The 25076-nt window shown below is 33.1% G+C and overlaps 1 protein-coding gene across 4 annotated transcripts; it reads left to right on the top strand.

The window, feature by feature from the left end:
* The first annotated feature begins 4056 nt into the window (after window positions 1-4056).
* LOC143253864 (mediator of RNA polymerase II transcription subunit 15-like) lies at window positions 4057-24385 on the top strand. Of its 4 annotated transcripts, none has more exons than XM_076508349.1 (16): window positions 4057-4187; window positions 5182-5269; window positions 6081-6132; window positions 6302-6607; window positions 7855-7979; window positions 8737-8835; window positions 11436-11512; window positions 17745-17884; window positions 18986-19120; window positions 19930-19993; window positions 20800-20866; window positions 21479-21648; window positions 22526-22698; window positions 23035-23133; window positions 23505-23602; window positions 23940-24385. In XM_076508349.1, the coding sequence occupies exons 1-16, from the start codon at window positions 4120-4122 to the stop codon at window positions 23988-23990; spliced, it is 1812 nt and encodes a 603-aa protein (XP_076364464.1). In that variant the 5' UTR covers window positions 4057-4119; the 3' UTR covers window positions 23991-24385. The 4 variants fall into 4 exon arrangements, with proteins under 4 accessions (XP_076364464.1, XP_076364465.1, XP_076364466.1 ...); XM_076508351.1 differs by having other exon boundaries at window positions 4100-4366; XM_076508350.1 differs by lacking the exon at window positions 8737-8835.
* Window positions 24386-25076: the final 691 nt, after the last annotated feature.

Consider the following 25076-nt stretch of genomic DNA (forward strand, 5'->3'; position numbering starts at 1 on the left):
ATTATGTGGTACAATTAGGATGATATAATATTCTCATATGACAATTAGAAGGTTTATTTTGAAATACAAAAATACTTTGTTACGTTCTGGGTGATAAAATGTTCCTATATGACCGAATAAAAACAGTATAAATACGTTTAACAACCAGTACTATAGTTTTATTAAGACATGATTTATAAACATGTAAACTTGAGGGTTACAAAATATCTACTCTCTCAAAACACGGTTCTAGTATCTATTAACGTAGCGTTGTTAAAATATAACCTTAACGTTTATTTATTTAATATCGACTTTATCAAAGAAAGAATCGAATATCTACTGACGTAGCTTTGTTGAAACGTATGTCAGTATCTATGTATGTAACCAAAACTCCTGCATCATCTATTGAATGACACCACAAACAAAAATCCATAAACATATTTTATATTATGGGTACTCAAGATTCTGATAATTATAAAAATAACTGTGGTATGTACAACAACCATTTGTTTCCAACAAAACACAGTATTAAATAACACTACTACACATGGCTTTCACTAGGACTATATGTGATGGTTTGATTATATCTTTATAAATGTAATATGTAAATATAGTACCGATACACTAGAGTTCTTAAAAAACTTGTTTTTCAATAAACGGTACAAATATAACTTTCTGAATCAGTGTACGTACATACAATAAACGGTGTCGAACACTGCCGCTTGTGTTTATTTCCTGTTGAATAAAATATACATATCACAACTTATACATCTATCATCTGGTTCTTAATATTGACGAACAGTAATTTCCCATCAGAGGAAATTCCATTTAGACCCCTCACACCAAATATGTTTGTCATTGCAGCCGTGGGGGTGTTATAACGTAAAGATTAATCCTACTATTCGTTGGTAAAAGAGTATCCCAATAATTGGTATTGAGAGGTGATGACTGCCTTTTATCTAGTCTTTCACTTCTAAATTAGGGACGGCTAACGCATATAGTTCTCATATAGCTTTGCATGATATTCAAAACAAACAAATCGATAATGGTCAAACTCGTAATTTGTATAGCTTGTTAAATACACTTTTTTTTTGCATTCTTACTTATAAAGGCTGGAATACACATTACTTCATCACATGAATACTCTCGCTTTTAACGATGTTTTCGGCAATAAACCCAATAATATCATGCAAGGATTGGCCAAATTAGGATAACTAGGCTAGACCGAATTCCATATACTAAGCTAATGATGTAAAAGGAGTTTATTAATATAAATTAAAATTAATTAAATCAGATGTATTAAACATTCTAACAAATTCCGCCAATCAAAGTAACATTAAAGAACGAACATAATATACGTTACTTATGGTGAACACACAGCCACAAAGTAACATCAGTATAAACGTGTATAAGCAAAACTTTTCACACTCCTGACTGAAAAAGTCTTATGAGCAATAAAAACCCAATAAACAGCTTCGACAGTACAAGTTTAGGTGTGGAGTAATATAATCTATAGTACAACCAGAGATAATCGTTATGATGATAAAAGTTAAATTAATACTTGAAACTTACAATAAATAACTATAATATTGCTTTTGTAATTAAAAATATAATAACTTTAAATGAAATACAAAGGAAACAATGTATTAAAGATACTATAAAATGTTTCTAATACAACCTTAACAAAACTCTGTCATTTAATAAAACTCAGGAAGTAATAAATAGTTAAACCTCTTGTAAAGTTAAACAGTAAAAATTAAAACTTTTTTTCGAATATGGGAATTACTCAGTAAAGGCTTAACTAATGTTAGGTCAAAGACAAGTGGGCTTCATGCTTCGATGGCTGCGATTGAAATTCTTTTGTTTTCAAAATCCTGTACTTAAAGAACTACTGATAAAATATTCATTTGACCTCGACTTTTGAGGGTCTCTGCTAGTAAATAAGGAGATATTGTTTTGTCATTCCGTTTTGATATTAAAACAAAGGTAATTTTCTGTAATAATTTCGAATGAATGTATAAGAAAAACCCTGTACGCACACATGATAAAGTTCTAAGTATCAGCAAGTATCAGAAAAAAAAATTCTATTAAGTTAATTGTATTGAATTAAGCGGGGCTATGGGTATTCTGTCCACCACGGGTATCGAAACTCGGTTTTTAGTGTGGAAGTCCACAGACATACCACTGTGCCGCTGAGGGGCATTAAGTTAATTACATAAAATGCATTTAACTCCCATCCGTGCACATAAGAGATAACCGTTGTATATTTAAGTGTTAACAAGTTCCAATAAATAAAGGAAATGCATCTCTTTTCTATACACCTAAGTATCCATAATTTTAATTATTATAAAAATAAAATTAATCATAAGCTGTGTGTATATTTGTATTTAATATTTTCGATAGTTTACGTGCGACTACAAATATATAACCGAATATATAATGCTTACCTAACTACTTAGATTAGAAACTGCAGTATTGCTAGCACCCGATAACAAAATAGTGCTCTACCTTAATATGCTAGTTTTCGACGTATTTGTAATCATAAATGCCATCTGCTGTGTTTAGAAACAACTACTGTATTTGTAAGTACAGTAATTAGAATTTAGAAGCATATTAATTCGGGTTAGGTTTGTAATGACAAGATAAAATTTTATCGAACAAGTGATGATTGTTATACGTATAAAGAACTGCATGCAAACTAAATATTCATGCATCTGCAGTGAACATCCGTCTGCATCAAGTTTATATCAAGTTGACTAATTTTATTTATTATGCGAAGTATTATAAAACCGAAATTCATCTTTTTTTTTTAAGTTATATGTGAGGCAGCGATAAGTTTACGGACTTGCAAAACTATATTATGTTAGATTACCTGCAGTGGACACAGCAGATTGCCAAGTGTTGCTTTCCTCTTAAAGTTTAAGACTTAAACAAACGAACAAATCAGATTTTATGCGTAATAATTTCTTCCAAGTATTAGTGTTTGAGACAACTCTTCATTGGTAAAATTGGTGTTAGTAGGCACGTATTAATTATTCTCATCAATATCTCGTAGTGAGGTAAGTGTAAACAATATATAAGAAGTGAAATAACAGGTTAATACAAATGTATTAAACAATAAACTACTTCCAAAACTTTACACAGTGTCAGTTAAATCGTAAAAAAGATAATAGGCACGTCAAGCATCAGCTAGGAAAATGAAATACTGTCAATATTTCCTTCATTTTCCATTCATCTTCACAGAAAGAAATCGAAGACAAAGCTTTCAGTGCAGAAGAAATTAGAAGAACCTTAGTCTGAAGACGTTTGTTATTTAAATTTCGCGTAAAGCTACTCGAGGACTAACTGTAAGACTAAAAGGAAGATAGCTAGTCACTACCATCCACCGCCCCCTCGCGGACTACTCTTTTACCAACGAATAGTGGGATTGATCGTCACTTTATAACGCCCCCACCGCTGAAAGGGTAAGCATGTTTAATGTGACGGGGATTCGAACCCGCGACCCTTGCATTACGAGTCGAGTGCCTTAACCAACTGGCCATGCCGGACCTAGCCTAAAGCAGCATATTATGTTTGTTTTTAGTGAACACGTATTGTTTAGACTACAAATGCAAGATTCATCACTGTCAAACTTACAAAATATTATGAAGTTTTAATATCTGTTGCAAGTAGTAAAAAATACTATCTCATTTTAATTTCAAAGCTTTATAATATTGATGATATAGTTTTAATCTTAGAGGTGTTATTCATTAATTGACTATAAAACATTGTATTTATGTATACTCTGGCTCATGCCTAAAACCTGAGTTACGCTGGTAAGCTTGTGTGGTTAAAACCATGAAATTTCATGTTCGATCCTTGTGATAATTATAACCCATAAAGCATGTGTAGTTTTTAACTGAAACAAACTATACGATTTTTAGGATGCCAAAGTACACTCTCAGGACCGCATATAAAAAGTATAATATACTTTTGTTCTTTAAGAATATGTATTTATGTATAGTATTTATGGTTGTTAGTTACTCACTACTACGCAATAAATCGCAATAAAAATATTTGTTTTGAAGAAAACCTTTCATTGATTAACACTGTTTAAATCAATTTTACAGAGGGCGTATTTGTAGCAAATTTCCAATTGGGATGGCAGACAGTAGTCAAGATCAGTCGTGGCGGAATGATTCTTATAGACAAAATGTTAGAGCCAGAATGTATGTTTTTACATTTACGCCATTATTCACTTACAGATAAGTTATCTTTTCTAACAAAGATTAGTTTCTACAATATTTTAAATTTCTTATGAATAGAAAGTACTACTACCTGTATTTCGAACGAACGTAGTACTCAACAAGGCCAAGTGCTAAACTAGAAGAATCGGATTCATATCATGGTTTGATTATTGCAACTAAGTTCTTATCATATAATTACATTAAAAAGAAACATAAAAAGTTGTATAGTTTAGAAGTTTCATCAGTGTGGCTTTGTGGGATTTTTTTATCGTGTCTTAATAAGTGAGCATTATTAAAATATTAAACGTTTGCAAATTCAGAACTTTTGTGACAATGGTAAAATATTTAAAAATATTTTAGCTTGAATGATTCCAGACATTAAATACAGTTATTCACTAGTAGCCTACAGTGTACTAACAGCATAAAAAACTGTGAACATTAATATTTAATGAGTTAATAACAGAAATCTTCAATTTTTGTTGTTCATTCTTGAGAATCTGAAAAATACAAGCAAGCTATATATGTTTTTGCAGTAAGATGCTGAACTTTTCTCTAAACTAAATTGTAACTAATATATATATAGTTTTCATAAACACTTTCATATTACTTGAAGTGTTTATTTTCAAACTTATATGATATTTTAGCAATAACAATTATTTATTGTGCTGCCTTGTGTTGAATGACTGGTGTGTGACAGATAAAAGAATACTTGAAATGGCTTGAAAATTAGCAAGTGATAACAGTTTTATTAATTATATCAAACACATTCAGATTACACTGTTAAAACCCTAAGACATACTAAAAAATGTTTTAGACAATATGTAGAGATCTTCCAATATTGGGTCTGCTGTGTGTACAACAGTAAGTGTTCTAAACTCTAGCCTGTGTATTAACATGTAGTTTTTGAATTTCTCTAATCAAATCTTCAAATACCACATGTGTTTACATATCTTACAGCTGTTTATTTATTTTTTAGTGAAGATGCAGTACAGCAAGCAGGAAACCCTACAAATAAAAGTGTGGTGGAGCTGGAAAATCACATTTTTCAAAAAGCAAATACTAGAGTAAGTTAAAGTTTGAATATATAGTAACATACAAACTGCCATCTTCTGGTGTTAGTGCATTGTTAATGTGAGCATGTAGTAGTGTGTGAATTGTCATCTGATGCTGGTGAATCATTTGTGTGAACTTGTAGTAGTGTATGAATTGTCATCTTCTGGTGCTGGTGAATCATTAGTGTGAACTTGTAGTAGTGTATGAATTATCTTCTGGTGTTGGTGAATCATTTTTGTGAACTTCTAGTCTACAAACTGTCTTTGATGAAGTATAAACCTTAGTAGTCTGTCGATTGCTGTCTTATGGTGTTGGTGAAACAGTACATTAGGGTAGAACTGATTTATTTTGTGTCAGTCTAAATACCATTATTAGAAGAAAAGTTGTATGTTTGTACGAAGAAATGTGCATGTTAATCTGAGTGTATATAATTTGGATGAAAGTGAAATGTTTAAAGTTACTCCACAATGTAACTATGATTTTTAACATTCCTTTGTACAAATTACACCATGTGTTTTAAGATCCAATCTTTTTTTTATTAAAGAAATTCTTATTTTAGCATTAATATGATTGAAGTTTAGAATATTATAGTGGCTCTAGTTTGTGACTGTTTTAATAAATGTTCTGAATAACATTTCAGTCAACAACAGCAGTTCCAGATATTGTTTCCATTTTACTTTGTTACATTAACTGTCATCTTCTTTACCTGTAATTTGTTTTGATAACATAAAAGTTTTATTACCCACTTTTTTATTTTCTGTCAAAACACAGGATGAAATGTAATTACAGATGTTGTTTGCTGTAATAGAATGTGTTTTACAGGAAGAATACTTGGAGTATGTAGCCCGTGTGATGCTTCATGTTCGAGATATGAGTAAGTACTCTAACGTTTGTAAAACTAATGAGGAATACGTGCATGATTTCAAAAGTGTTTTATTTATAGCTTATTTATAAATCAACACAAAAATTATGATAAATGTTTACATGTGTGTCTCATGAAAATAAGCATGGTTGTTTGAAAACATTTTGTCACTTGTGTTTAGATCCAAAAAAAGCAGCACAGAAAGGACTACAACCTGGCCAAGCTATGCCTTCTGGGGCTGGAGGTCCTGGTGGCCAAGATCCTATGCTGGCTTTAAAAACTTTGGCAGGTCCAGGGACTGGTCAAAACCAACCTCAGGTCACCCAGTTAGGAATACAAGTACTAGGAGGAGCAGGAAGTGGACAGGGTCAACCACAACTTGCAATGTCTCAGCCAGGACTTGCTGGAAGTTCTGCTCCTAATGTGGTTGCCAACTCAATACCACAACAAGGACTAAATCCTATGGTTGTGACACCTAGTGGCCGATGTAAGTTAGATGTTTGTTCTTAAATCATTTTTTTAAGTTCTGGTCATATTTTGTTAGATTAAGTAGGTAATCTGTTTTTATTTTTCCTACTGAAACCTCTGGAGTTGAATTGTCACTCTGGTTACTGATATAATCTTGCCACTAAAAATGTTTGAATTTTTTAGATGTTTCTATAAAGAATAAGAAAATGCAAGATTACATGTTATTTTAAAGTATAGTCAGGATGATGTAAGAGAAGAAAACACAAGCTGACATGTTATTTAGAAGTATAGTCAGGATGACATAGGAGAAGAAAACACAAAGTTGCATGTTCTTTAGAAGAATAGTCAGGCTGGTGTAGCAGAAGAAAACACAAACTTACATTTTCTTTATAACTATACTTTTGATATAGGAGAAAAACTTGCATGTTCTTTAGAAGTATAGTCAGGATGATGTAGGAGAAGAAAAATGAGCTTACATGTTATTTAGAAGTACAATCAGGATGATGTAAGAGAAGAAAACGCAAGTTTAAGTGTCATTTAAAAGTACAGTCAGAATGATGTAGGAGAAGAAAATACAAGTTTACGTGTTATTTAGAAGTACAGTCAAGATGATGTTGGAGAAGAAAACACAAGTTTATGTGTTATTTAGAAGTTCAGTCAAGATGATGTAGGAGAAGAAAACAGGTGTACATGTTATTTAGAAGTGCAGTCAGGATGATGTAGGAGAGGAAAATACAAGTTTACGTGTTACGTAGAAGTACAATCAGGATGATGTAGGAGAATAAAATACATGTTTACGTGTTACTTAGAAGTACAGTCAGGATGTAAGAGAAGAAAACACAAGTTTACGTGTCATTTAAAAGTACAGTCAGGATGATGTAGGAGAAGAAAACACAAGTTTATGTGTTATTTAGAAGTACAGTCAAGATGATGTTGGAGAAGAAAACACAAGCTTGCATGTTATTTAAAAGTATAGTCAAGCCAACTGAGTTTGTTTTAATTTACCATAAGAATTGTTAGCTGTATGTCAGAATATATAGAGAGTAAACCATGAGAACATTTTTTTTACTGCTATTGTCATATTAGTATATGATCATTGTGTAAGCAGCTTTTGTAAGTTATTATACATATATAGTGAGTATTGCAACTTTGATACTTATTGTTATTACAACTGAAATAAAATCCGAATATTTCTTATTATGTAACAGAATACCCACATTTGGTAATTTGTTTCTTGATAATATTTCACAAGACCATCTCTTTTAGGGCCACTGGGGAACTTGATGACCAGTCAACAGCAGAACCAAAGACCGTTATTAAATCCCAACATGCAGTTACATCTGCAAAAGCTACGCCAACAGCAGCAACAACAACAAGCTCAGTCAGCACAGGTATATTTTCAGAAACACAAGTAATTTCATAATTTACATATTTTGTGTTTCTTTCATTCGTAACAAAGTAGAATGGCTACAGTTGAAACATATGAGAATCCTCGAATCCCGTATTAAAATGCTTTAACCTAAAATAGTTTGATTTTGGAACTTTGCAAAGTGGTTTGTAGCAAGAATTATAATTCATTCATCAAAAACTGTAATTATATTATTAGTTAGGTGTAATTTATTACAGTGACTAATCAGTTTTAATGTCTTACGCTTCTAATTCTCTACGCTGTGGACAGAGCACATTTAGCCCACTCTGTAGTTTCGTCCATAATAACAATGGGAATCGAGCCATAAATGAAATACATAATCTGTTCAACATGGGTCACTTCTTATTAATGTTGTTACAAATGTGGGACTTGGGTTATTTTGTGTGATTCAGTCCTAAATACAAAAAAAATCTTTATTAAAACCAAGTTTTTTTTTACATGTTACAAAGATTGTGTAATATTAACACTTGCAGCTTGCTTTTCCCTCTAGCTTTTCTATCTGTCTTAATAACTACTTTTTTAAGTAGTTATGAAAACATTTAGTAAATAATAATACAGAAATTCATTAGTTAATATTACTACCAATTCTGTTTGTAACATTTTGGGTGAATTTAACCTCTGTAGTGTTAGTTTAGTGATTTCTGAGTATGTGAAATAAGTAATTCCATCCATTCCTCAATATGAAAATGTATATTTTGAAGGGTTGCTTGTGTTTATAGGCCCATCAGCAAAGCCCTTCATCTACTCAATACCCAACTCAGATGTCACAGCAGTCTGGTCCTACACAGTTTCAAGGACATAGTCCTGCACCCGTGTCTGTAAGTTGTCTGTTGTCAGCTGCCATGTTGTTTTCTCCCACTCCAAACCTAAGCCTTTATATTTGCACTGATGACTTAAGGACTTATCTCTAACAGAACTGAACATGGAGTAGTAAATATTCACCTGTCATTAAACTATAGGTTTTGTTTATGTAACCGACCCAAACAGAGACCATTTTCTACCTACTGATGATTAGACTAAAAGTTTTGTTTACCTAACAGAACCAAATATAAACCATTTTACACCTACTGATCATTAGACTTAATGTTTTGTTTACCTGACAGAACAAAATATAAACCATTTTATACCTACTGATCCTAAGACTTAATGTTTTGTTTACCTAACAGAACCAAATATAAATCATTTTACACTAAATGATCATTGAACCTAATGTTTTGTTTACCTAACAGAACCAAACATAAACCACTTTATACCTACTGATCATCAGAGGTAATGTTTTGTTTACCTAACAGAACCAAACATAAACCATTTAATACCAACTGATCATCAGAGGTAATGTTTTGTTCACCTAACAGAACCAAACATAAACCATTTAATACCAACTGATCATCAGAGGTAATGTTTTGTTCACCTAACAGAACCAAACATAAACCATTTTGTGCCTACTGATCATTAGGTGTAAGGTCTTGTTTGCCTAACAGAATCAAACAGAAACCAGCTTATACTTACTGATCATTACATTTAAGGTCTTGTCTGTCTAACAGAACTAAACATAAACCATTTTGTACCTACTTATCTTGAGACTTAATGTTTTCTTAAATTTATAAAAGGATCAGATCTAACCAATCATTTCTGAAAGAATAGTTTAAAACTTTTTCACAATCATTTGTATGTCTTGAAGCTATGTTTTTAGTTTGAAAGTTCTGTTATATCTGTATTTATATATATATACATCCACTATGTGAAGTTCACTGTCATTTAAACAGAAATTACAATAAAACAAGCAGTAAGTAATTTAATTCTGTTTTATTGTAGAAGTCCTTTTGTTTTGTTGTGTCCATGTGTAAAAAATGGTTATGGTATAGTAGCTTGTCTGTGAAAATGTGAAATGTCTTGGAGTTTCCTCAAATGAAATGTATATTTATTTTTGAGGAGGCTGGTTTCATTGATATTTAAAGGAAGGCTCTTAAATATCTTGGGCCAAATATTTATGATCTTAGCAGACTTTAGAATGACTGGGCAGGAGAGGATTGATAACTGAATTACAACTTTAAGACAGTTGTGTAACTACAGAAATAATTAAACCTTTCTGTTAACATGACCCTTTTAACTTGATCAGTTATAATATTATTATGATGTTTTTGTAAACACTTAGTTATTTTTTATTTATTCACTTGTTTTTAGTTTTTAATTCATGTGAAACACTAACATCATTACATACTTTTCGTGTCGTACATTTAGTGTAGTTCAGATGAAACCCAGAGAAATGTAACAATGATGTAAAGATTACAGTGAAAAGAACACAAATAGAGTTACATGATTGAGGGAAACAAAGACAATTGCACATCTCGCAAATATTTCATTTATTACTACCATGAATTTGCCTGTAAGAGTATCATCAGTGATCTGGAAACATTTTGTATGGATTCTTCCTGAAGATTTATCATTTAACTGATGGTAACAGATTACTTGTGAGCTGTGATGAAGAAATTGTGAACATGAGTTATTTCAGAAACTACATAAATGATGCACCTGAGTGCAGAAGACAGTTAGTTGTGTAAAATTATAAACTTATGTATTACAATGCTTCATATTGTAAAAGGTATTTCAATGTAACATAGAAGTTATAAAAGCTCAATACAGTTTTAACTTTTTGTGGTTGTTTAGCTCAAGAGACCTAAAAATGTACAGCATTTCTAACATCAAATTGCATGTATGCTTCATGATAGATGTGGAATATACATATAGTAAACTTAACAGAAACATATTTGTCTTGTGGTAAGTAAAACTACTGTTATTGTAGAGAGTGTAGTTTGTTGGCAGGTGAGACAAATAAACTTCATCATGTGGCCAAAATTCTGGCCACATATTGTAGTGGTTTATTTTGAATGTCACAGCTGCAAAGAAACTACATGGTCAGAGCCATTCACTGAAGACCTGAAGCATGGTTATGCAATGTGTTCCAAAACTAAACTTTGAGATATCGGGATTACAGCCAAAAATATTTCTAAAGTTGAGGTCATGCAACTAAGGAAAGAGAAGGTTCTGGTGTCTTCAAGTAAGAACAATATATTTAATTAACTGTATTTATCACCAAATCTAGTTGTATTTGTGGTTTATGTATGCAACTTGTTTTGATCAGGATTTAAAAATGCTATGTTATATTTTACCACACCTTAGTTCTCTAATTAGCAAAGTTTCAGATGCTATGTGGAGGCTGTGTTATGGTGTCAGTTGCATTTAGCTATGTAACCCCCCTAAAGAATATAAAAATAATGTTTCATCTAAATATGTTAGAATTGCTGAGGAATTTTTTTACATTAAACCATAAAATAAGGAATATTTATGTATATGTTAAGAAATCCATATGCTTCTTGTAAGCAACTTCACAGAGTTCAAAACTTGAAACATTTTTAAGGTATCAAGTCAGGGATCAACAGGAAGCCAGTCTGCTGTACCTTCTCCAGCAAATCAGCACCCTTCCAGTGTTGCAAGGTTAGTACACATTACAACGATAAATGTTTTATATAACATTTTTTTGTTCCTTCAAATGTTACAAGGTTAGTACACGTTACAACGTTAGTTGTTATATATAACATTTCTTTTGTTACTTCAAGTGTTCCCCTCGGTATGGATTCCTGTACATGGGGAGGGGACCTCCCAAGGAAGGTTCTGTTCTGTCTGGTTACTTTCTCTGGGATCTAAATATCCACCCACATGTTTGCCGTGCGTGGTGACTCGTGAAGGGGGAGGAGAGGATCCTGGTGGTTGAGGGCTCCAACCATAACACACCACTTTGGCCTTGAATTTCTGTAGACGGGCAGCCTTTGGGTGGCTCCCCTTGGGTCAATCAGCTGGTCCACTTGGGCTAGAGTCAACCAACTACCAGTGTTGGAAGTTCTCAACGGGTGTTGTGGACATTGTGTCTGATGCTGGTGTTTGGGTATAGTGCTTACAAAACCCTGGCGTTGCTGCATTGTCCTTGCATGACATTGTAGTGAGTCCCCTTGTAGGGCTCCATGGTGGGTGGGGTCAGTGGGTACCAAAATTTTTTTTTTTCCTATGGATCCTCCTTCAACAAATTTAAATAAAATAGTGAAAAAACAGTCAATAGGTAAGCGACCACGTCTTGAAGACTCTGAGCAACAATCTTCAACATCTGTAACACACACACCTCATTTTCTTATATTACATTTTCTTTCAGAAAATCCTTTAGGGTAATTGTCCCCATTTTTATTCAGAAGGGGCTAGAGGATCTTGCTGGCTCTCCAAAGTCAGTAAAGAAGCTTCGATCTGGAGACATATTAGTTGAAACATCCACAACCCACCACAGTGAACTCCTCTTGAATTCATCGGCAATTGGGGATATACCTATTGAGGTTATCCCTCATGCTACCTTGAATTCATCACGAGGAGTTATTGTTGAGAGGGATTTGAAGAATGGCCCTGAGTCAGAGATTCTCGCTGGTCTCTTCACTCAAGGAGTTTCTGCAGTGAGGCACATCTCCACTCGTAAAGATGGAGTTACACTGCTAACAGATACCCTCGTTTTAACATTTACATCATCATGTGCACCTGCCACCATCAAGGCAGGTTATCTAATTTGCAGGGTATGGCCATACATTCCAAACCCTCTCCAATGTTTCCAATGTCAGAGGTTCGGCCACTCAAAGACATCATGTCGTGGTTCCCTGACATGTGCTCGTTGCAGTGGCAAGCACCATGATGCCTATGAGTGTGACATGAACCCTCATTCCATCAACTGCAATGGTTCTCACCCATCCTACTTTCGTTCTTGCCCAAAATGGTTGGAGGAAAAAGAGGTGCAGCGTTTGAAAACGATACATAACAATAGTTATCCTGAGGCTCGGAAATTGCTGCCCGCCACTCCATCTCGGACGTATGCTGCTGCACTTCATTCCACAACTACAGTGGGAGTGCAGACAGATCTCTCTGTACCTCCAAGAGAATCGTTTTCAAAACAGATGAAAAGTCTTTTGACCTCCATGGTTAAAAAGGTTGATGAATTGACTTCCACACCCATCTCTGTTCCTCCCATACATTCCAACAAACCTCAAGATCCACATTCTTCAATTTCAAATACAGGCATTTCTTCTGATACATCTTTTTCTCCCACCCCAAGAGGCAAAACAATCATTCGTTCACACAACCTCCTCTCGCCCACCCAGTGTGGGTTCCGACGACACCACTCCACCACAGACCACCTAATTCAACTTGAAACATCTATCAGAGAAGCCTTTCTCAAATGCCAACATCTTGTTTCAATATTCTTTGACATTGGGAAGGCTTATGACACAACATGGAGGTATGGCGTTTTGCAAGACCTCCATACATATTGGTTAAGTGGCCATTTACCCATGTTTATTAAAAATTTTTTAATGGACAGGAGATTCCAAGTTTGTGTGGATTCGACACTTTCCCGTTCTTTTGTACAAGAACTTGGATTTCTTCAGGGCTGTGTTTTGAGTGTCACACTTTTCAGTATAAAGATAAATGCCGTCACTGAACAACTCCCTCTCACTATTGCGAATGGGCTGTATGTCGACGACTTTCACATCTCATGTCAGTCATCAAACATGAGATATATTGAGCAACAACTACAAACTGCTTTCAATTGTGTACTGAAGTGGACTATGGCGAACGGCTTTAATTTCTCTCTCTCTAAAACCGTTTGCATGCACTTTTGCTGCCAATGGGGTTTTCACCCTGATCCTGAACTTCATATCGGTGAAGTTTCGCTGCCAGTGGTCCCTGAGACCATGTTCTTGGGGCTTATCTTTGATCGTAAGCTGACCTTTATACCACAGTTGAAGCAGCTACGGGTCAAATGCACAAGAGCACTGAACATCCTCCGTGTCCTCTCTACTTCCAGTTGGGGAGCAGATCGATGTTCTATGTTAAAGGTATATTGTGCTCTTATTCGATCAAAACTCGACTGTGGATCAATGGTCTATGGCTCTGCCAGACCCTCGGCCTTAAAGATGCTGGACCCCATTCATCATCAAGGACTTCGACTCTGCACTGGGGCTTTCAGCACCTCTCTAGTTCAAAGCTTATACGTTGAATCTCGTGAACCTTCTCTGCACCTTCGCCATTTGCAACTATCTTTACTATATTCTTCGAAACTTCATTCCTTACCAAAGCATCCCACCTGGGAATGTGTTTTTTTCGTTTCTCGGTGGGCCATACTTTTTCAGAACAGATGATCTGCCATTGCTCCGTTTGGCCTTCGCATCCAGGCACAATTGGATGGCTTGGGTTTGTCCTTGGATAACATTGCAGATTCCACAGGTCAGCCCATCCCACCATGGCTTATTACAGCCCCCAAATGTGACCTTTCTTTCAGTCATCTAAAAAAGGCAGATACTCCAGATTGGAAGTACCGTCATTTATTTAATGAACATCTTTCAAACAATCTTTCAGTTCCCATTTATACAGATGGTTCCAAATCAGGTAATTCAGTGGGCTCTGCTATGGTTTGCTGCAGTTTGGTGGTTGCGTGCAGAATCTCCTCTACAGCTTCTGTGTTCATACAGTTCATACTGAACTGTATGCCATATCTCTTGCCCTGGATCATGTTGAAGCTGAGCAGTATTGCAACTGCACTATTTATACTGACTCTCTTAGTTCTATACTGGCCCTGGAATTGCTACACTTAGGCTCACACCCTGTTTTACTGATATTCAAAACCGACTGGCCCATTTCTCATTAACTGCATCTTATATCCAGTTTTTCTGGGTACCAGGCCATGTTGGTATTCATGGGAAGGAGCTTGCAGACATGGCAGCTAAATCTATCTGCTCCGGCACTCACCACTGTGTTTATTCTGTACATGGACTATGGTCTTGTATTCAAGGCTCGGCTCCGTGCCAGCTGGGAGTCGACTTGGAGTGAGCAACGTGACAACAAGCTTTTTCAAATAAAACCCTATATTGGGCTTTGGCCATCTAGCTTCCGTAAGGTTCAGAAGGAGGAAGTTGTTCTAACTAGACTACACATTGGTCACAGTTTTTTAACTCATTGTTTTCTTTTATCTGGAACTGATGCACCAGTGTGTAGTTTGTGTAACACTCAAATCACTATCAGTTACATTTGACTTTCTTGCCATCGTTACGATTCTCAACGACGGCAATATTTTAGACATGTTTTTTCCCAGGGTTTATCTGTAACATTGGTTAATGTTATTGGTGATGGTGACACTGTCCACCTTGATAAAGTTTTTAGTTTTTTAATGGCCATTAATCTTTTTAATCTCATTTAAGTGTTGGATATTTATTCATTACACCTTTTTAATTGTGGTTTCCTTTTCACAGTTTCATTCTCTCTAGTTCAATTTGACATTGAAAAATGGCCAGAACATTAAATAACTTCGACACTAGGACTGGAAAGGCCAACTTCAGGTGACTAATGCTGCTGTTTGAACTCTCCGTTTGAACTACCCGTTAGTCGTCGTGGCGAGTTGTTATTCCAATATTGCTGCATGTGTTTTAAACTTTTATTACTTTATCCTTTGTTACTTGCCATAATGACACATAACCAGGAACCAAGACTTGAAAGACCAACTTCAGGTGAACTGGTTCACTTGTCTGGATCATTACCATTCTGCTACAGGAAGTCCCAACTTTTTGGATGTCAACATCGGTTTATGCAATTTTCTGTTTTAATTGCTGTTCTGTTTTACCTTCATTTACTTTTACAAATTTTACTACATTTAGTTTTCCTGGACATTTGGCTACTCATTATTGATTTTTGGGTGTCTTTTAAAATTATTCCATTGCTATGCTACCAGGAGGAAGGTCAACTTTAGGCGACTGACAGTGGTTCTTGAACTCTGTTAGTCTTCCTGGCAGGTTATGATCATTACCATTTTGCTAGATTAAGTACTTTACAACTTCTTTTACTCTGCGCTAGGTGTCAACATTGGTTTTATGCTTTTTCTGTTTTTTAATGATGTTTTGTTTTACCTTCATTTCCTTTTCTGTATTTTACTACATTTAATTTATTTTTACCTTTTTACTGGATGTTTGGCGCAGATAGCCTAGCTGCTTTGTGCCATAAAACACTAAATCAATCAATCAATCAAGTGTTCCAAGGTTAGTATACTTTACAAAGTTAGTTGTTATATATAATATTTGTTTTGTTCCTTTAAGTGTTACAAAGTTAGTACATGTTACAATGTCAGTTGTTATATATAACATTTGTTTTGTTCTTTCAAGTGTTACAATGTTAGTTGTTGTATGTAACATTTTTTTGTTCCTTCAGATGTTACAAGGTTAGTACACATTACAAATTAGTTGTTATATATAATATTTGTTTTGTTCCTTTAAGTGTTACAAAGTTAGTACATGTTACAACGTTAGTTGTTATATATAACATTTGTTTTGTTCTTTCAAGTGTTACAAGGTTAGTACATGTTACAATGTTAGTTGTTATATATAACATTTATTTTGTTCTTTCAAGTGTTACAAGGTTAGTACACGTTACAATGTTAGTTGTTGTATATAACATTTTGTTCTTTCAAGTGTTACAAGGTTAGTACACGGTACAATGTTAGTTGTTGTATATAACATTTATTTTGTTCTTTCAAGTGATACAAGGTTAGTACACACTACAATGTTAGTTGTTGTATATGACATTTGTTTTGTTCCTTCAAGTGTTGCAAGGTTAGTACATGTTACAACTTTAGTTGTTGTATATAATGAAACCAATACGTAATAAATAAATTACTCTGTCTATATTTGGTTAAAAGGATTTGCTGATTAACTTAAGTTGGTTTGTAATAAATTTAAATGTTCTGCTCAAACTGTTTGCAAAAAACATTTATTGTCATCTTAAGATAAAACCTTGCCACACTGATTTGTGAACACCAGATTGTTTATAATATCTTGTTAACCCTAATTTGTTAACACCAGATCATTTATAAATGCTTGCCACACAAAATTGTTTATGAAATCTTGCCCCACCAATGTGTGCACACCAAGTTGTTTTCTATTGTCATACCTCCTGGTTTGGAAGTGTGTATAGAAACAGTGTGTCTTATTGAAATAACTAATTATTGATTTCTCCCAACATTTGTTTCAACCCTAAATAGCCAACAACACTCAACAATATTGCTTCATAACCTGACAGTCTACTGTGTTTGGTGGGTGAAGTAGATGTGGATTTGTTGTGCTGATTATAAGTAATGGATGATGGTTGTAGAACTTCGTTTAAGGGTACTGATAGTAGATGACATGGTGGATATTGTCTAGGACAGATAAGATGTTTGCTAAGTGTCTGGGGTAGCTGGATAAAACATTAAAGAAATGTCTTATGAGTTGTTAGGCGTAGTACATGCTAGTAAATTGTGTTCAGTATTTTTAACCCCACATCTTCTTTAATCAAATAGGTATCATTTAGTGCTACATATATATTAATATATGTTAATACATAAGTACCATATTTATTTATAGAAATGTGGTAAAAACATACCATAATACAAAATATTGATTCCAGCTAAGTTTGGTCAGGTGTTTTGTGATAAGAAGCTATGTTTTAAATATATATATATATATATTAAAGTTGAATTTTAAACGTTTTACTTTGTTGTGATAGAAATTGTATTGTGTCAGTTTGGATTGTTACTTGTTAATGGTTTAAAATATACATGTGTCTTACCTTTACACTAGCCCAAAATATATGTGTGTGTGTGTCATTTTTACATTAGCTCTCAGATGGTGGCTTCCCCTGCAGGCTACACTCCTAGTCCTTCATCTCAGATTGTACCATCTCCTGTCAGCAGCATGATTGGAAGGACTCCAGGAACAGTTGGAGTAGCTTCACCAGGAAGTGCATTAAACACTCCAGGTTACCCAAAATCTTAATCTCTTTGTACCTAATGGTCTTAACACAGATGAGTAAGATTTGATCAAGTTTCTGTTTGTGGTCAGGTTATGCTGTTTAATTTTATTACTGAACAGCATGTAGTATCAGAGAAGTTTTATTTTTAATGCAGTAATAGGTAACAAAATTTAAGGAACTGAGTCTCAGAGTTGAGGTCACCAACCATATGCTAAAGTTGTTGGACAGAGCTTGTTGAACCAATGGTTGTGCAAGAATATATTTAAACAACCACTAAAATTGTTGGACAGCACTTGATGAATCAGTGGATGTACAAAAAGATATTAAACAACCAATAAAGTTGTTGGACAGAACTTGATGAACCAATGGACGTACAAGAAGATATTTAAACAACCATTAAAGTCTTAGAATATCATATTGTGTCTGTAAATTCTGCATGTGCTTTAAGGATGTCTGTCATCATGGTTAAGATTTACTAATACCAATCCTAGTTATGTTATTAAAATGTTTATTATGGTTTTTTTCCTTTTTGTATTTTAGTTGGTTTTTTTCTTACTAGAATAAATTTTATTGAATATCCTTATTGAGAAAAATCTCTTGATGATTTGTTTTTATGATATCAAGATATTTTTGCTTTGTTGTGATAAAGTGCAGATATTTGTTCAGTATTAAATTAAAAGTGATATTTAAAATGTATGTTTATTATATTTTTCTATTCAGTTTATCAGTTTGTACAACTTTATACATAACTAATTTAGTTGCAGTGTATGTTACTTTAAGTTTTTGTTATAACTTCTCAATATGAAACTATTTGTAGCAGCTAGTTCTCTTCTGATGATGTTCATAAACTTTACTTTCAAAGAAACAATTCATGCACACACACTTAAAGAAACATTTTAAAATTTTCTGAAGATTTTTGTCAACATGTAATGGAATGAAGTTGAAATTAGCATCTGTTGTAGGTCTAAATCAGAAGTGTAATACTGCTTTCATTGTCTAGAGGAATGATTTCATGAATAGTCAGAGATTTTTCACGTGTTTTTGATGACATAATAATATCCCAAGGATTTGGTTTCTAATTTTTCATGCAATTTTATTTTTTAACAGCTAACTTAGGTTCGAATGCTAGTCCTGCAAGCAGGACTTCGCAGGACGATCAAGCTTATTTAGAGAAACTGAAGCAGCTATCAAAGTACAGGGAGCCTCTGAGAAGAATGATTGCCCGGATAGATAAAGATGAAAGTATGTGTAAACCATGTCTATATCAGAACCAATATTGTATCTTTCTTTTGATTAAATAGCAGATTTTTCCTTCTCTTCTTTTCCTATACCATATTTGAGATTTTTCCTTGTATTAAATTCTTTTCCAATATCATATCTGATACTTTTTTTTTCTAATAAATTATTTTTCCAGTACTGTATTTGAGAGTGTCTTGTGTCAAGTTCTTTTCCAGTATGGTATTTGAGGATTTTCTTTGTATTAAGTTATTTTTTCCATTAATGTACCTGAAACCTTTCCTACTTCTTATCTATTATGGATATTAAAAATGATGAATACTCTCAGTAAATGTTATTTAAAGACATGTGATGATAAAAGTTTCACTGTTTGTTTCTTGCATGATGCGTTTCATATTGTTTTTTAATTTTAAGGGTGGGTTGAATTGTAGCTGAAGGAGTGGGTGTGAATTAAAAACTATCAGAATATGTGCACATGAATAATAATTAGAAGCTAACATAAACAAAGTTTGAATTAAGGAAAACACGGGACATGTAGACTTGTGTAGCAGGTGAATAGGCTGGCACTGATTATTAAATTAACCGAATATACACCTATTAAAATCATCCACCATTTGGTTAAAAGTCTTGAATTTATAAAAATTGTGAAGGAAGTTTTTAATTATTTTGATAATTAGTAATAAAATATTAGCATATTTTCTGTTATTATGTATAATTTTACTGCAATAGTTAATATTTGTGAGATTTTTGTGTACCAAAAGAAAGCTCATGTTCAAGGAAATGCTTGCACAGTAATTACATTTTTTTATAATTAGATCGTAAGAAGGAATTGAGCAAGCTGAAGAACCTGCTTGATATATTGTCTGATTCAAATAAAAGGTTTGTGGAGTTCTAGATAGTTTTCTGGATAAAATGTCACTTATTACAATTAATTTATATTGTTTGTGTGAAAGTTCTTATTTTGTGGCAATATGGTTAAGATTAGAATATAACTTTTTTGTTTCTATTACTGTAACTATAAAAGATAGTATTAATTGTTATTGATAAGTGAAATATAAAGAGTGTGGATAATTAAATGATGGTTCCCAGCTGCTCTCCGTAAAATCAGTATACAGAATAGCTCGGTCACAGTTAAGAATCAAATAAATAAGAGGTAACAAAAGGATGAATTTATAAAACTACAGCTTTAATTTATATATGGAGGAAATTTGAACCTCAAAGACAGAAGTTGTTAAATTAGTTCTGTGAAGTTAATACAAAGGTTTAAAAATGTGGAGACTGTAGGGTGTAATAAAAATAGTTTTACATGAATAATTTATTTAGAACATATATATTTGAGGAAGTACTTTTTATAGGAATTTGTATATTTATTATTGAAAACAAGTTATTGGAAGAATTCAAATAAATTGTCACTTAACAAACAGAAAGTAACCATAAGTAGTAGCTAGTTGACAACAATATATAATTTATTATGTTTCATGTTAGTTAATCTGTATGATTGGCTGAAAGGCACAAACAATACAAATTATAACAGAACAAGACTGGTCTTAAATGGCATATTTAATTTTGGTACAAAACAACTGTTGCAGTGTATATTAATGTCCTACCCATAGATTTTGGTGTTCAAATTACAACTAAATATTCATGTAATCAAGCACATTATTTGTTTGTATTTATGTCTCCAGATGCCCAATGGAAACTCTCCTAAAGTGTGAACATGTTTTGGAGAAACTGGAATTAAAGGAACAAGCAGTGAGTATATTCAAAAGTATCGTAATTAAGAAGCCGTAAAACTTGTAAGAAGTTAATGTATGTAATCCACTGAAGTTTAGATAAGCTTGGACTGTAATAAACATGTAGAACATTGGTAAGTTGATGGGTTGAGCAGTGATTATAAATAACTAATGTATGTGCAAGTTTAAGACTATTTTTTCATGGGTTAAGTAATATACTTCCTTACTTTAATATATTACTTTGTCCAGTTGTACAACAGTGGCATGAGTTGAGTTTATCCATTGTTATAAATGTTTAAAAAGAAATATGAATATACATTACATGCATTGTACACTCAATCAATAAATTGATGGTGAATTTTGAACATAAATAGAGATGTATTTTTTGTCAGAAAGCAAAAAAACAAAAAACGTGAAAAGTAGATCTTTCTACCTCCAAACTAACACATGTTATTGAATTTTTTGTATTGTTATTGCTTTTCCCTTCCCTAAATCATCTGGATTATTAAGTTTGTTTAGTGATTTATTTAAACCTCTAATATTAACAGATGTATATATTGTGGTGACCTTTCTATTTATGTTATTGAAATTTCACTTATTTTCTGATTCTGGTTTGATATTAAACTGACAGAATGAGGCCTCGGCACAGCCCCAACCTTCCCTGACAAAGCCCCAGGAACAGAATATTTTTCAGCCACTTCTAGATGCTTTATCACACCATATAAAACTTCCTCTCTTTAGCCACACACTCCAGAGAACCTTTGGCCCAGCAGTCTCCATTCTGGCTGGTCCAACTACAAGGTATGACTGAGTTCACTTTAGGATAGCCACTAGAAAACCTACCAAATACGATGTTCTCTTTGTGTGTATTTTGTAATTTTTATGCTAATGAAATTTTATTCCAATGGCTTATCTTTGAAACTTCTCACTGGTTCAAGGATAAGTGTGAGGGCTTATAAAGATAAAAACCAGGTGTTTATACTGATGACGGACATAGCACAAATAGTCCATTGTGTAGATTTGTGTTTAGTGGGAAAAAAAACATTTAAAACATTGCTCATTAAAATGTCTGAAATTTTACTCATTAAATTGTATAAACATTCAAACGTTACTTGTTGAAATGTTGTAGAAGTGAGAGTTAGTTATTCCTTGTTAGAATAATAATGTGTCAGCATTATGAAGTAACAACTATGTTTTAAAAAAAAGTTAAAATGTTTCTAACTTTCTAAAGACATATAAAATTGATAGGACTTGATCAACAAATAGCAAGATTTAAGTATAATTGACATTTGTTAGTATTAGTTAGTGATGACACTTGTTGTTAGTATTCCTGTTTCTCGGTTCTTCTTTGCTGTTTATAACTTGTTTCTTTACTCTTTAAATCCAATTTAATTGTCTTTTGCTTGTTGCTCTCTTACAGTTAAAATAACTGTCAAGTTTAATTTTTAACCAATATAATTTTGTCTAAATGTGTAATTTCTTCATTTTGTTTTGGTTGATAGAAATCACAATTAAATAGTTTTTGGGAAAGTAAGTAAAGTATTATAACAATGGAAAAAATGTAAGCAGAAGTGTTATTTTGAAATGTTTTATATATTTCATTAAACTAATTTTAACAAATTGAATGAGATCAAATACATATATTCTAATGCCATTTATTAAACACTTGCATGGGCAGTCTGTATTGCACTGATAGGTTTCCCAGCCCACCACCAAAGAAGAAGAAAATGGAAGAGGAAGGGACTGACATATTGCAGGGAGAAATTGCACGGCTGGACCAGAGGTTCAAAGTGCAACTTGACCCTGTTCAGCACAGTGGTTCTCGAACGGTTCACTTGATATGTCAGTTAGGTAAGCTTGTACCTAAGTTAAAGAAGCTAAAATCATTACTTACCAAATGAATATTTTTTTAGGTGCTACAATATTTATACAAGTAGTTCCTGTTAATCTATCTTTCATCAGCTTTAACTCCAGAGGAACAACTAACAAGTAGCAAGGAACACTTAGTTACAAAGATATAATAGCACTAGAAACTTGGTTAGTTACATTTGTTGTCAGTAAAATGTGTTACAAATTTAAGTATGGTGTTTATTAGGAATGATATTAAATATTAGTTTTTAACTTTTTCTTTTTCTGATGTTTACTGAGTTTAGATAGAAGGATAAATACTGTATTTTCATTCATTAGATGACAAGAACCTGCCTTGTGTTCCTCCAATCATGATCACTGTACCAGAAACGTACCCTGACACCCCTCCGTTGTGCAATGCTCATAAACCTGAGTACGGTAAAAACTCACCTTTTTTCTAGAATTGTAATGTGAGATTATGTGTTCATCCTTATGGTTTACAGAAACAAAGAAAATATTTGTAAGTATACTGTAACAGGTAAAGTTTATTGTTGTCTTTGTAAGTATACTGTAACAGATAGTTTATAGTTACAAGTCCATTGCTTATGTATTATATTTTTAGATATTGGCAAATGATGGATAAACCTGTTGAAGTGATTTGTTTTCCGAGACTTAAGTCAATTTTTTAAAACTTGTTAGCTGTTAATCCTAAGCCTGTGTTTTCATTAATTACACTACATTTTAGTCCTAAAAAAGTTAAGGCCCCTTCTTCTTCATGTAACATATTTTCTTGACAATGATACTGTTAGAGTCAACTCCGTTCCTTCAGACCATCCAAAAGAACTTGACGTTGAGGTTGAGCAACATGTCCGAAAAGTTTTCAGTTACATCACTCTTAGATATGTGGGTAAGTGGTTGTTAGTCTAAACATTGGTGGAAGAGGGTGGAACAAACATGGAAATACTTCTAAAACCATCATCTAGTTAATAGTGAGATCAGATACGAACTAGTGTTTAGTGTGATAGTTTGTGAATTTGAAGATCCATGGTTTCTGTCTTGTTAATATAGAACTAAATAAAATATATCAAGTCACATAGTTGTAAAAATATTGTGTATAACAGAAATACATTAATCATATGTTAGATACTATTTAAATGATTACTGAGGTAAACAAAAGTTACAATTTAATGTTTTCTATCACAAAGAAAGTGTTCATCTCATAATAGGATGTTTTTATTCCACAGGAAATGAGTGTACGTCAGGCATGTTCTCCCAGAACTGCTGTTGCTGTGTAGGACCACTTATTTTGTTTATAATTAGTGCTGTAATGTATATGTCGCATTTGAATTTTCAATTGTTACTGTGTGTGAAAGAATAATTTTCCACCTATATATAGGTATATAAAGGGTTGGATTAATATACAACACGTGTAAGGTGGACTTTCTTAGTTTTTCTTTCTGTAGCATTAAAATAACACTACACTGGATGGAATAGATTAATCAAAAATCTTTAAACCTACATTTATTACTGGAATTGATTTAGAAGATAGTATTTTGTTTTGTTAACACCTGCTTTAGTATTAGGGAACAAAATATTTCACCTATTTGTAGTAAAGAGGTAAATCTGTATATGTTTGCCTTGAATCACTGGAAATGTTATAAGGAAAAATAAAAACCTATTTTTTCCTGAATTGATCCTAACTCTAAATTAATCTCTTAGGTATCTCTTTTCACAATACCTAGTGAAAAATTAACAAATAATATTTTACTAAGGATTTAGGCTTACCCAGTTAAACACTTACATCAAGTTAGTATACACACAAGAAATATGATTTTATTTGTTCTACATGTAGGGTTGTTTTATAGCAACAATGGAAAACTGAAGAAGTGGTGAAGAAAATCTGGTCACATTATTATTGATAGTAATGAATAGTCAGTATAATGTAAACACTTCCAAATATAAGAGAAGGTCATTTCTAACTAAAAACTTAATCTGTGTGAGCTAGGGGAATTGTTGTTAAAGTTGTAGAGGAAAAATCAATCTAATTTTTGAAATAAAGTACAGGAACTGTTCAAAGATATATTCTTCATGTGTTTAGTTAACAGTTTGTGGTTCACCTATTGAAATGCTTGTTTCTTAACCCATTTTAAATGTTTAAACTAAACTGCCACTAACTGAAGGAATTGTAGTTTATAGGAGACATGGTAATGTGGTGACATTTTTATAATTACCTGAGAACTGTATAATAGTGTGGCTGGATTTATAAGGATGTAGGTTTAAGCTGCCAGTTGGTTTCTTTCAGCCAACAAGGTTCAAAGAGCAGTACAAATAGCAAATGACATTTTATACAAAAACGTTAAGGGAATTGAGCTGAAATCTTG

Source organism: Tachypleus tridentatus, chromosome 6, assembly GCF_004210375.1.
Source record: "Tachypleus tridentatus isolate NWPU-2018 chromosome 6, ASM421037v1, whole genome shotgun sequence".
Classification (NCBI taxonomy): Eukaryota; Metazoa; Arthropoda; class Merostomata; order Xiphosura; family Limulidae; genus Tachypleus; species Tachypleus tridentatus.

Excerpts from the sequence above, each read along its gene's own strand:
- LOC143253864 (XM_076508349.1), top strand. The coding sequence starts at position 4,120 with ATGGCAGACAGTAGTCAAGATCAGTCGTGGCGGAATGATTCTTATAGA. Across the intron at positions 7,980-8,736 it reads AACAAGCTCAGTCAGCACAG|GCCCATCAGCAAAGCCCTTC; the intron begins GTATATTTTCAG and ends TTGTGTTTATAG. Across the intron at positions 20,867-21,478 it reads TGGAATTAAAGGAACAAGCA|AATGAGGCCTCGGCACAGCC; the intron begins GTGAGTATATTC and ends TTAAACTGACAG.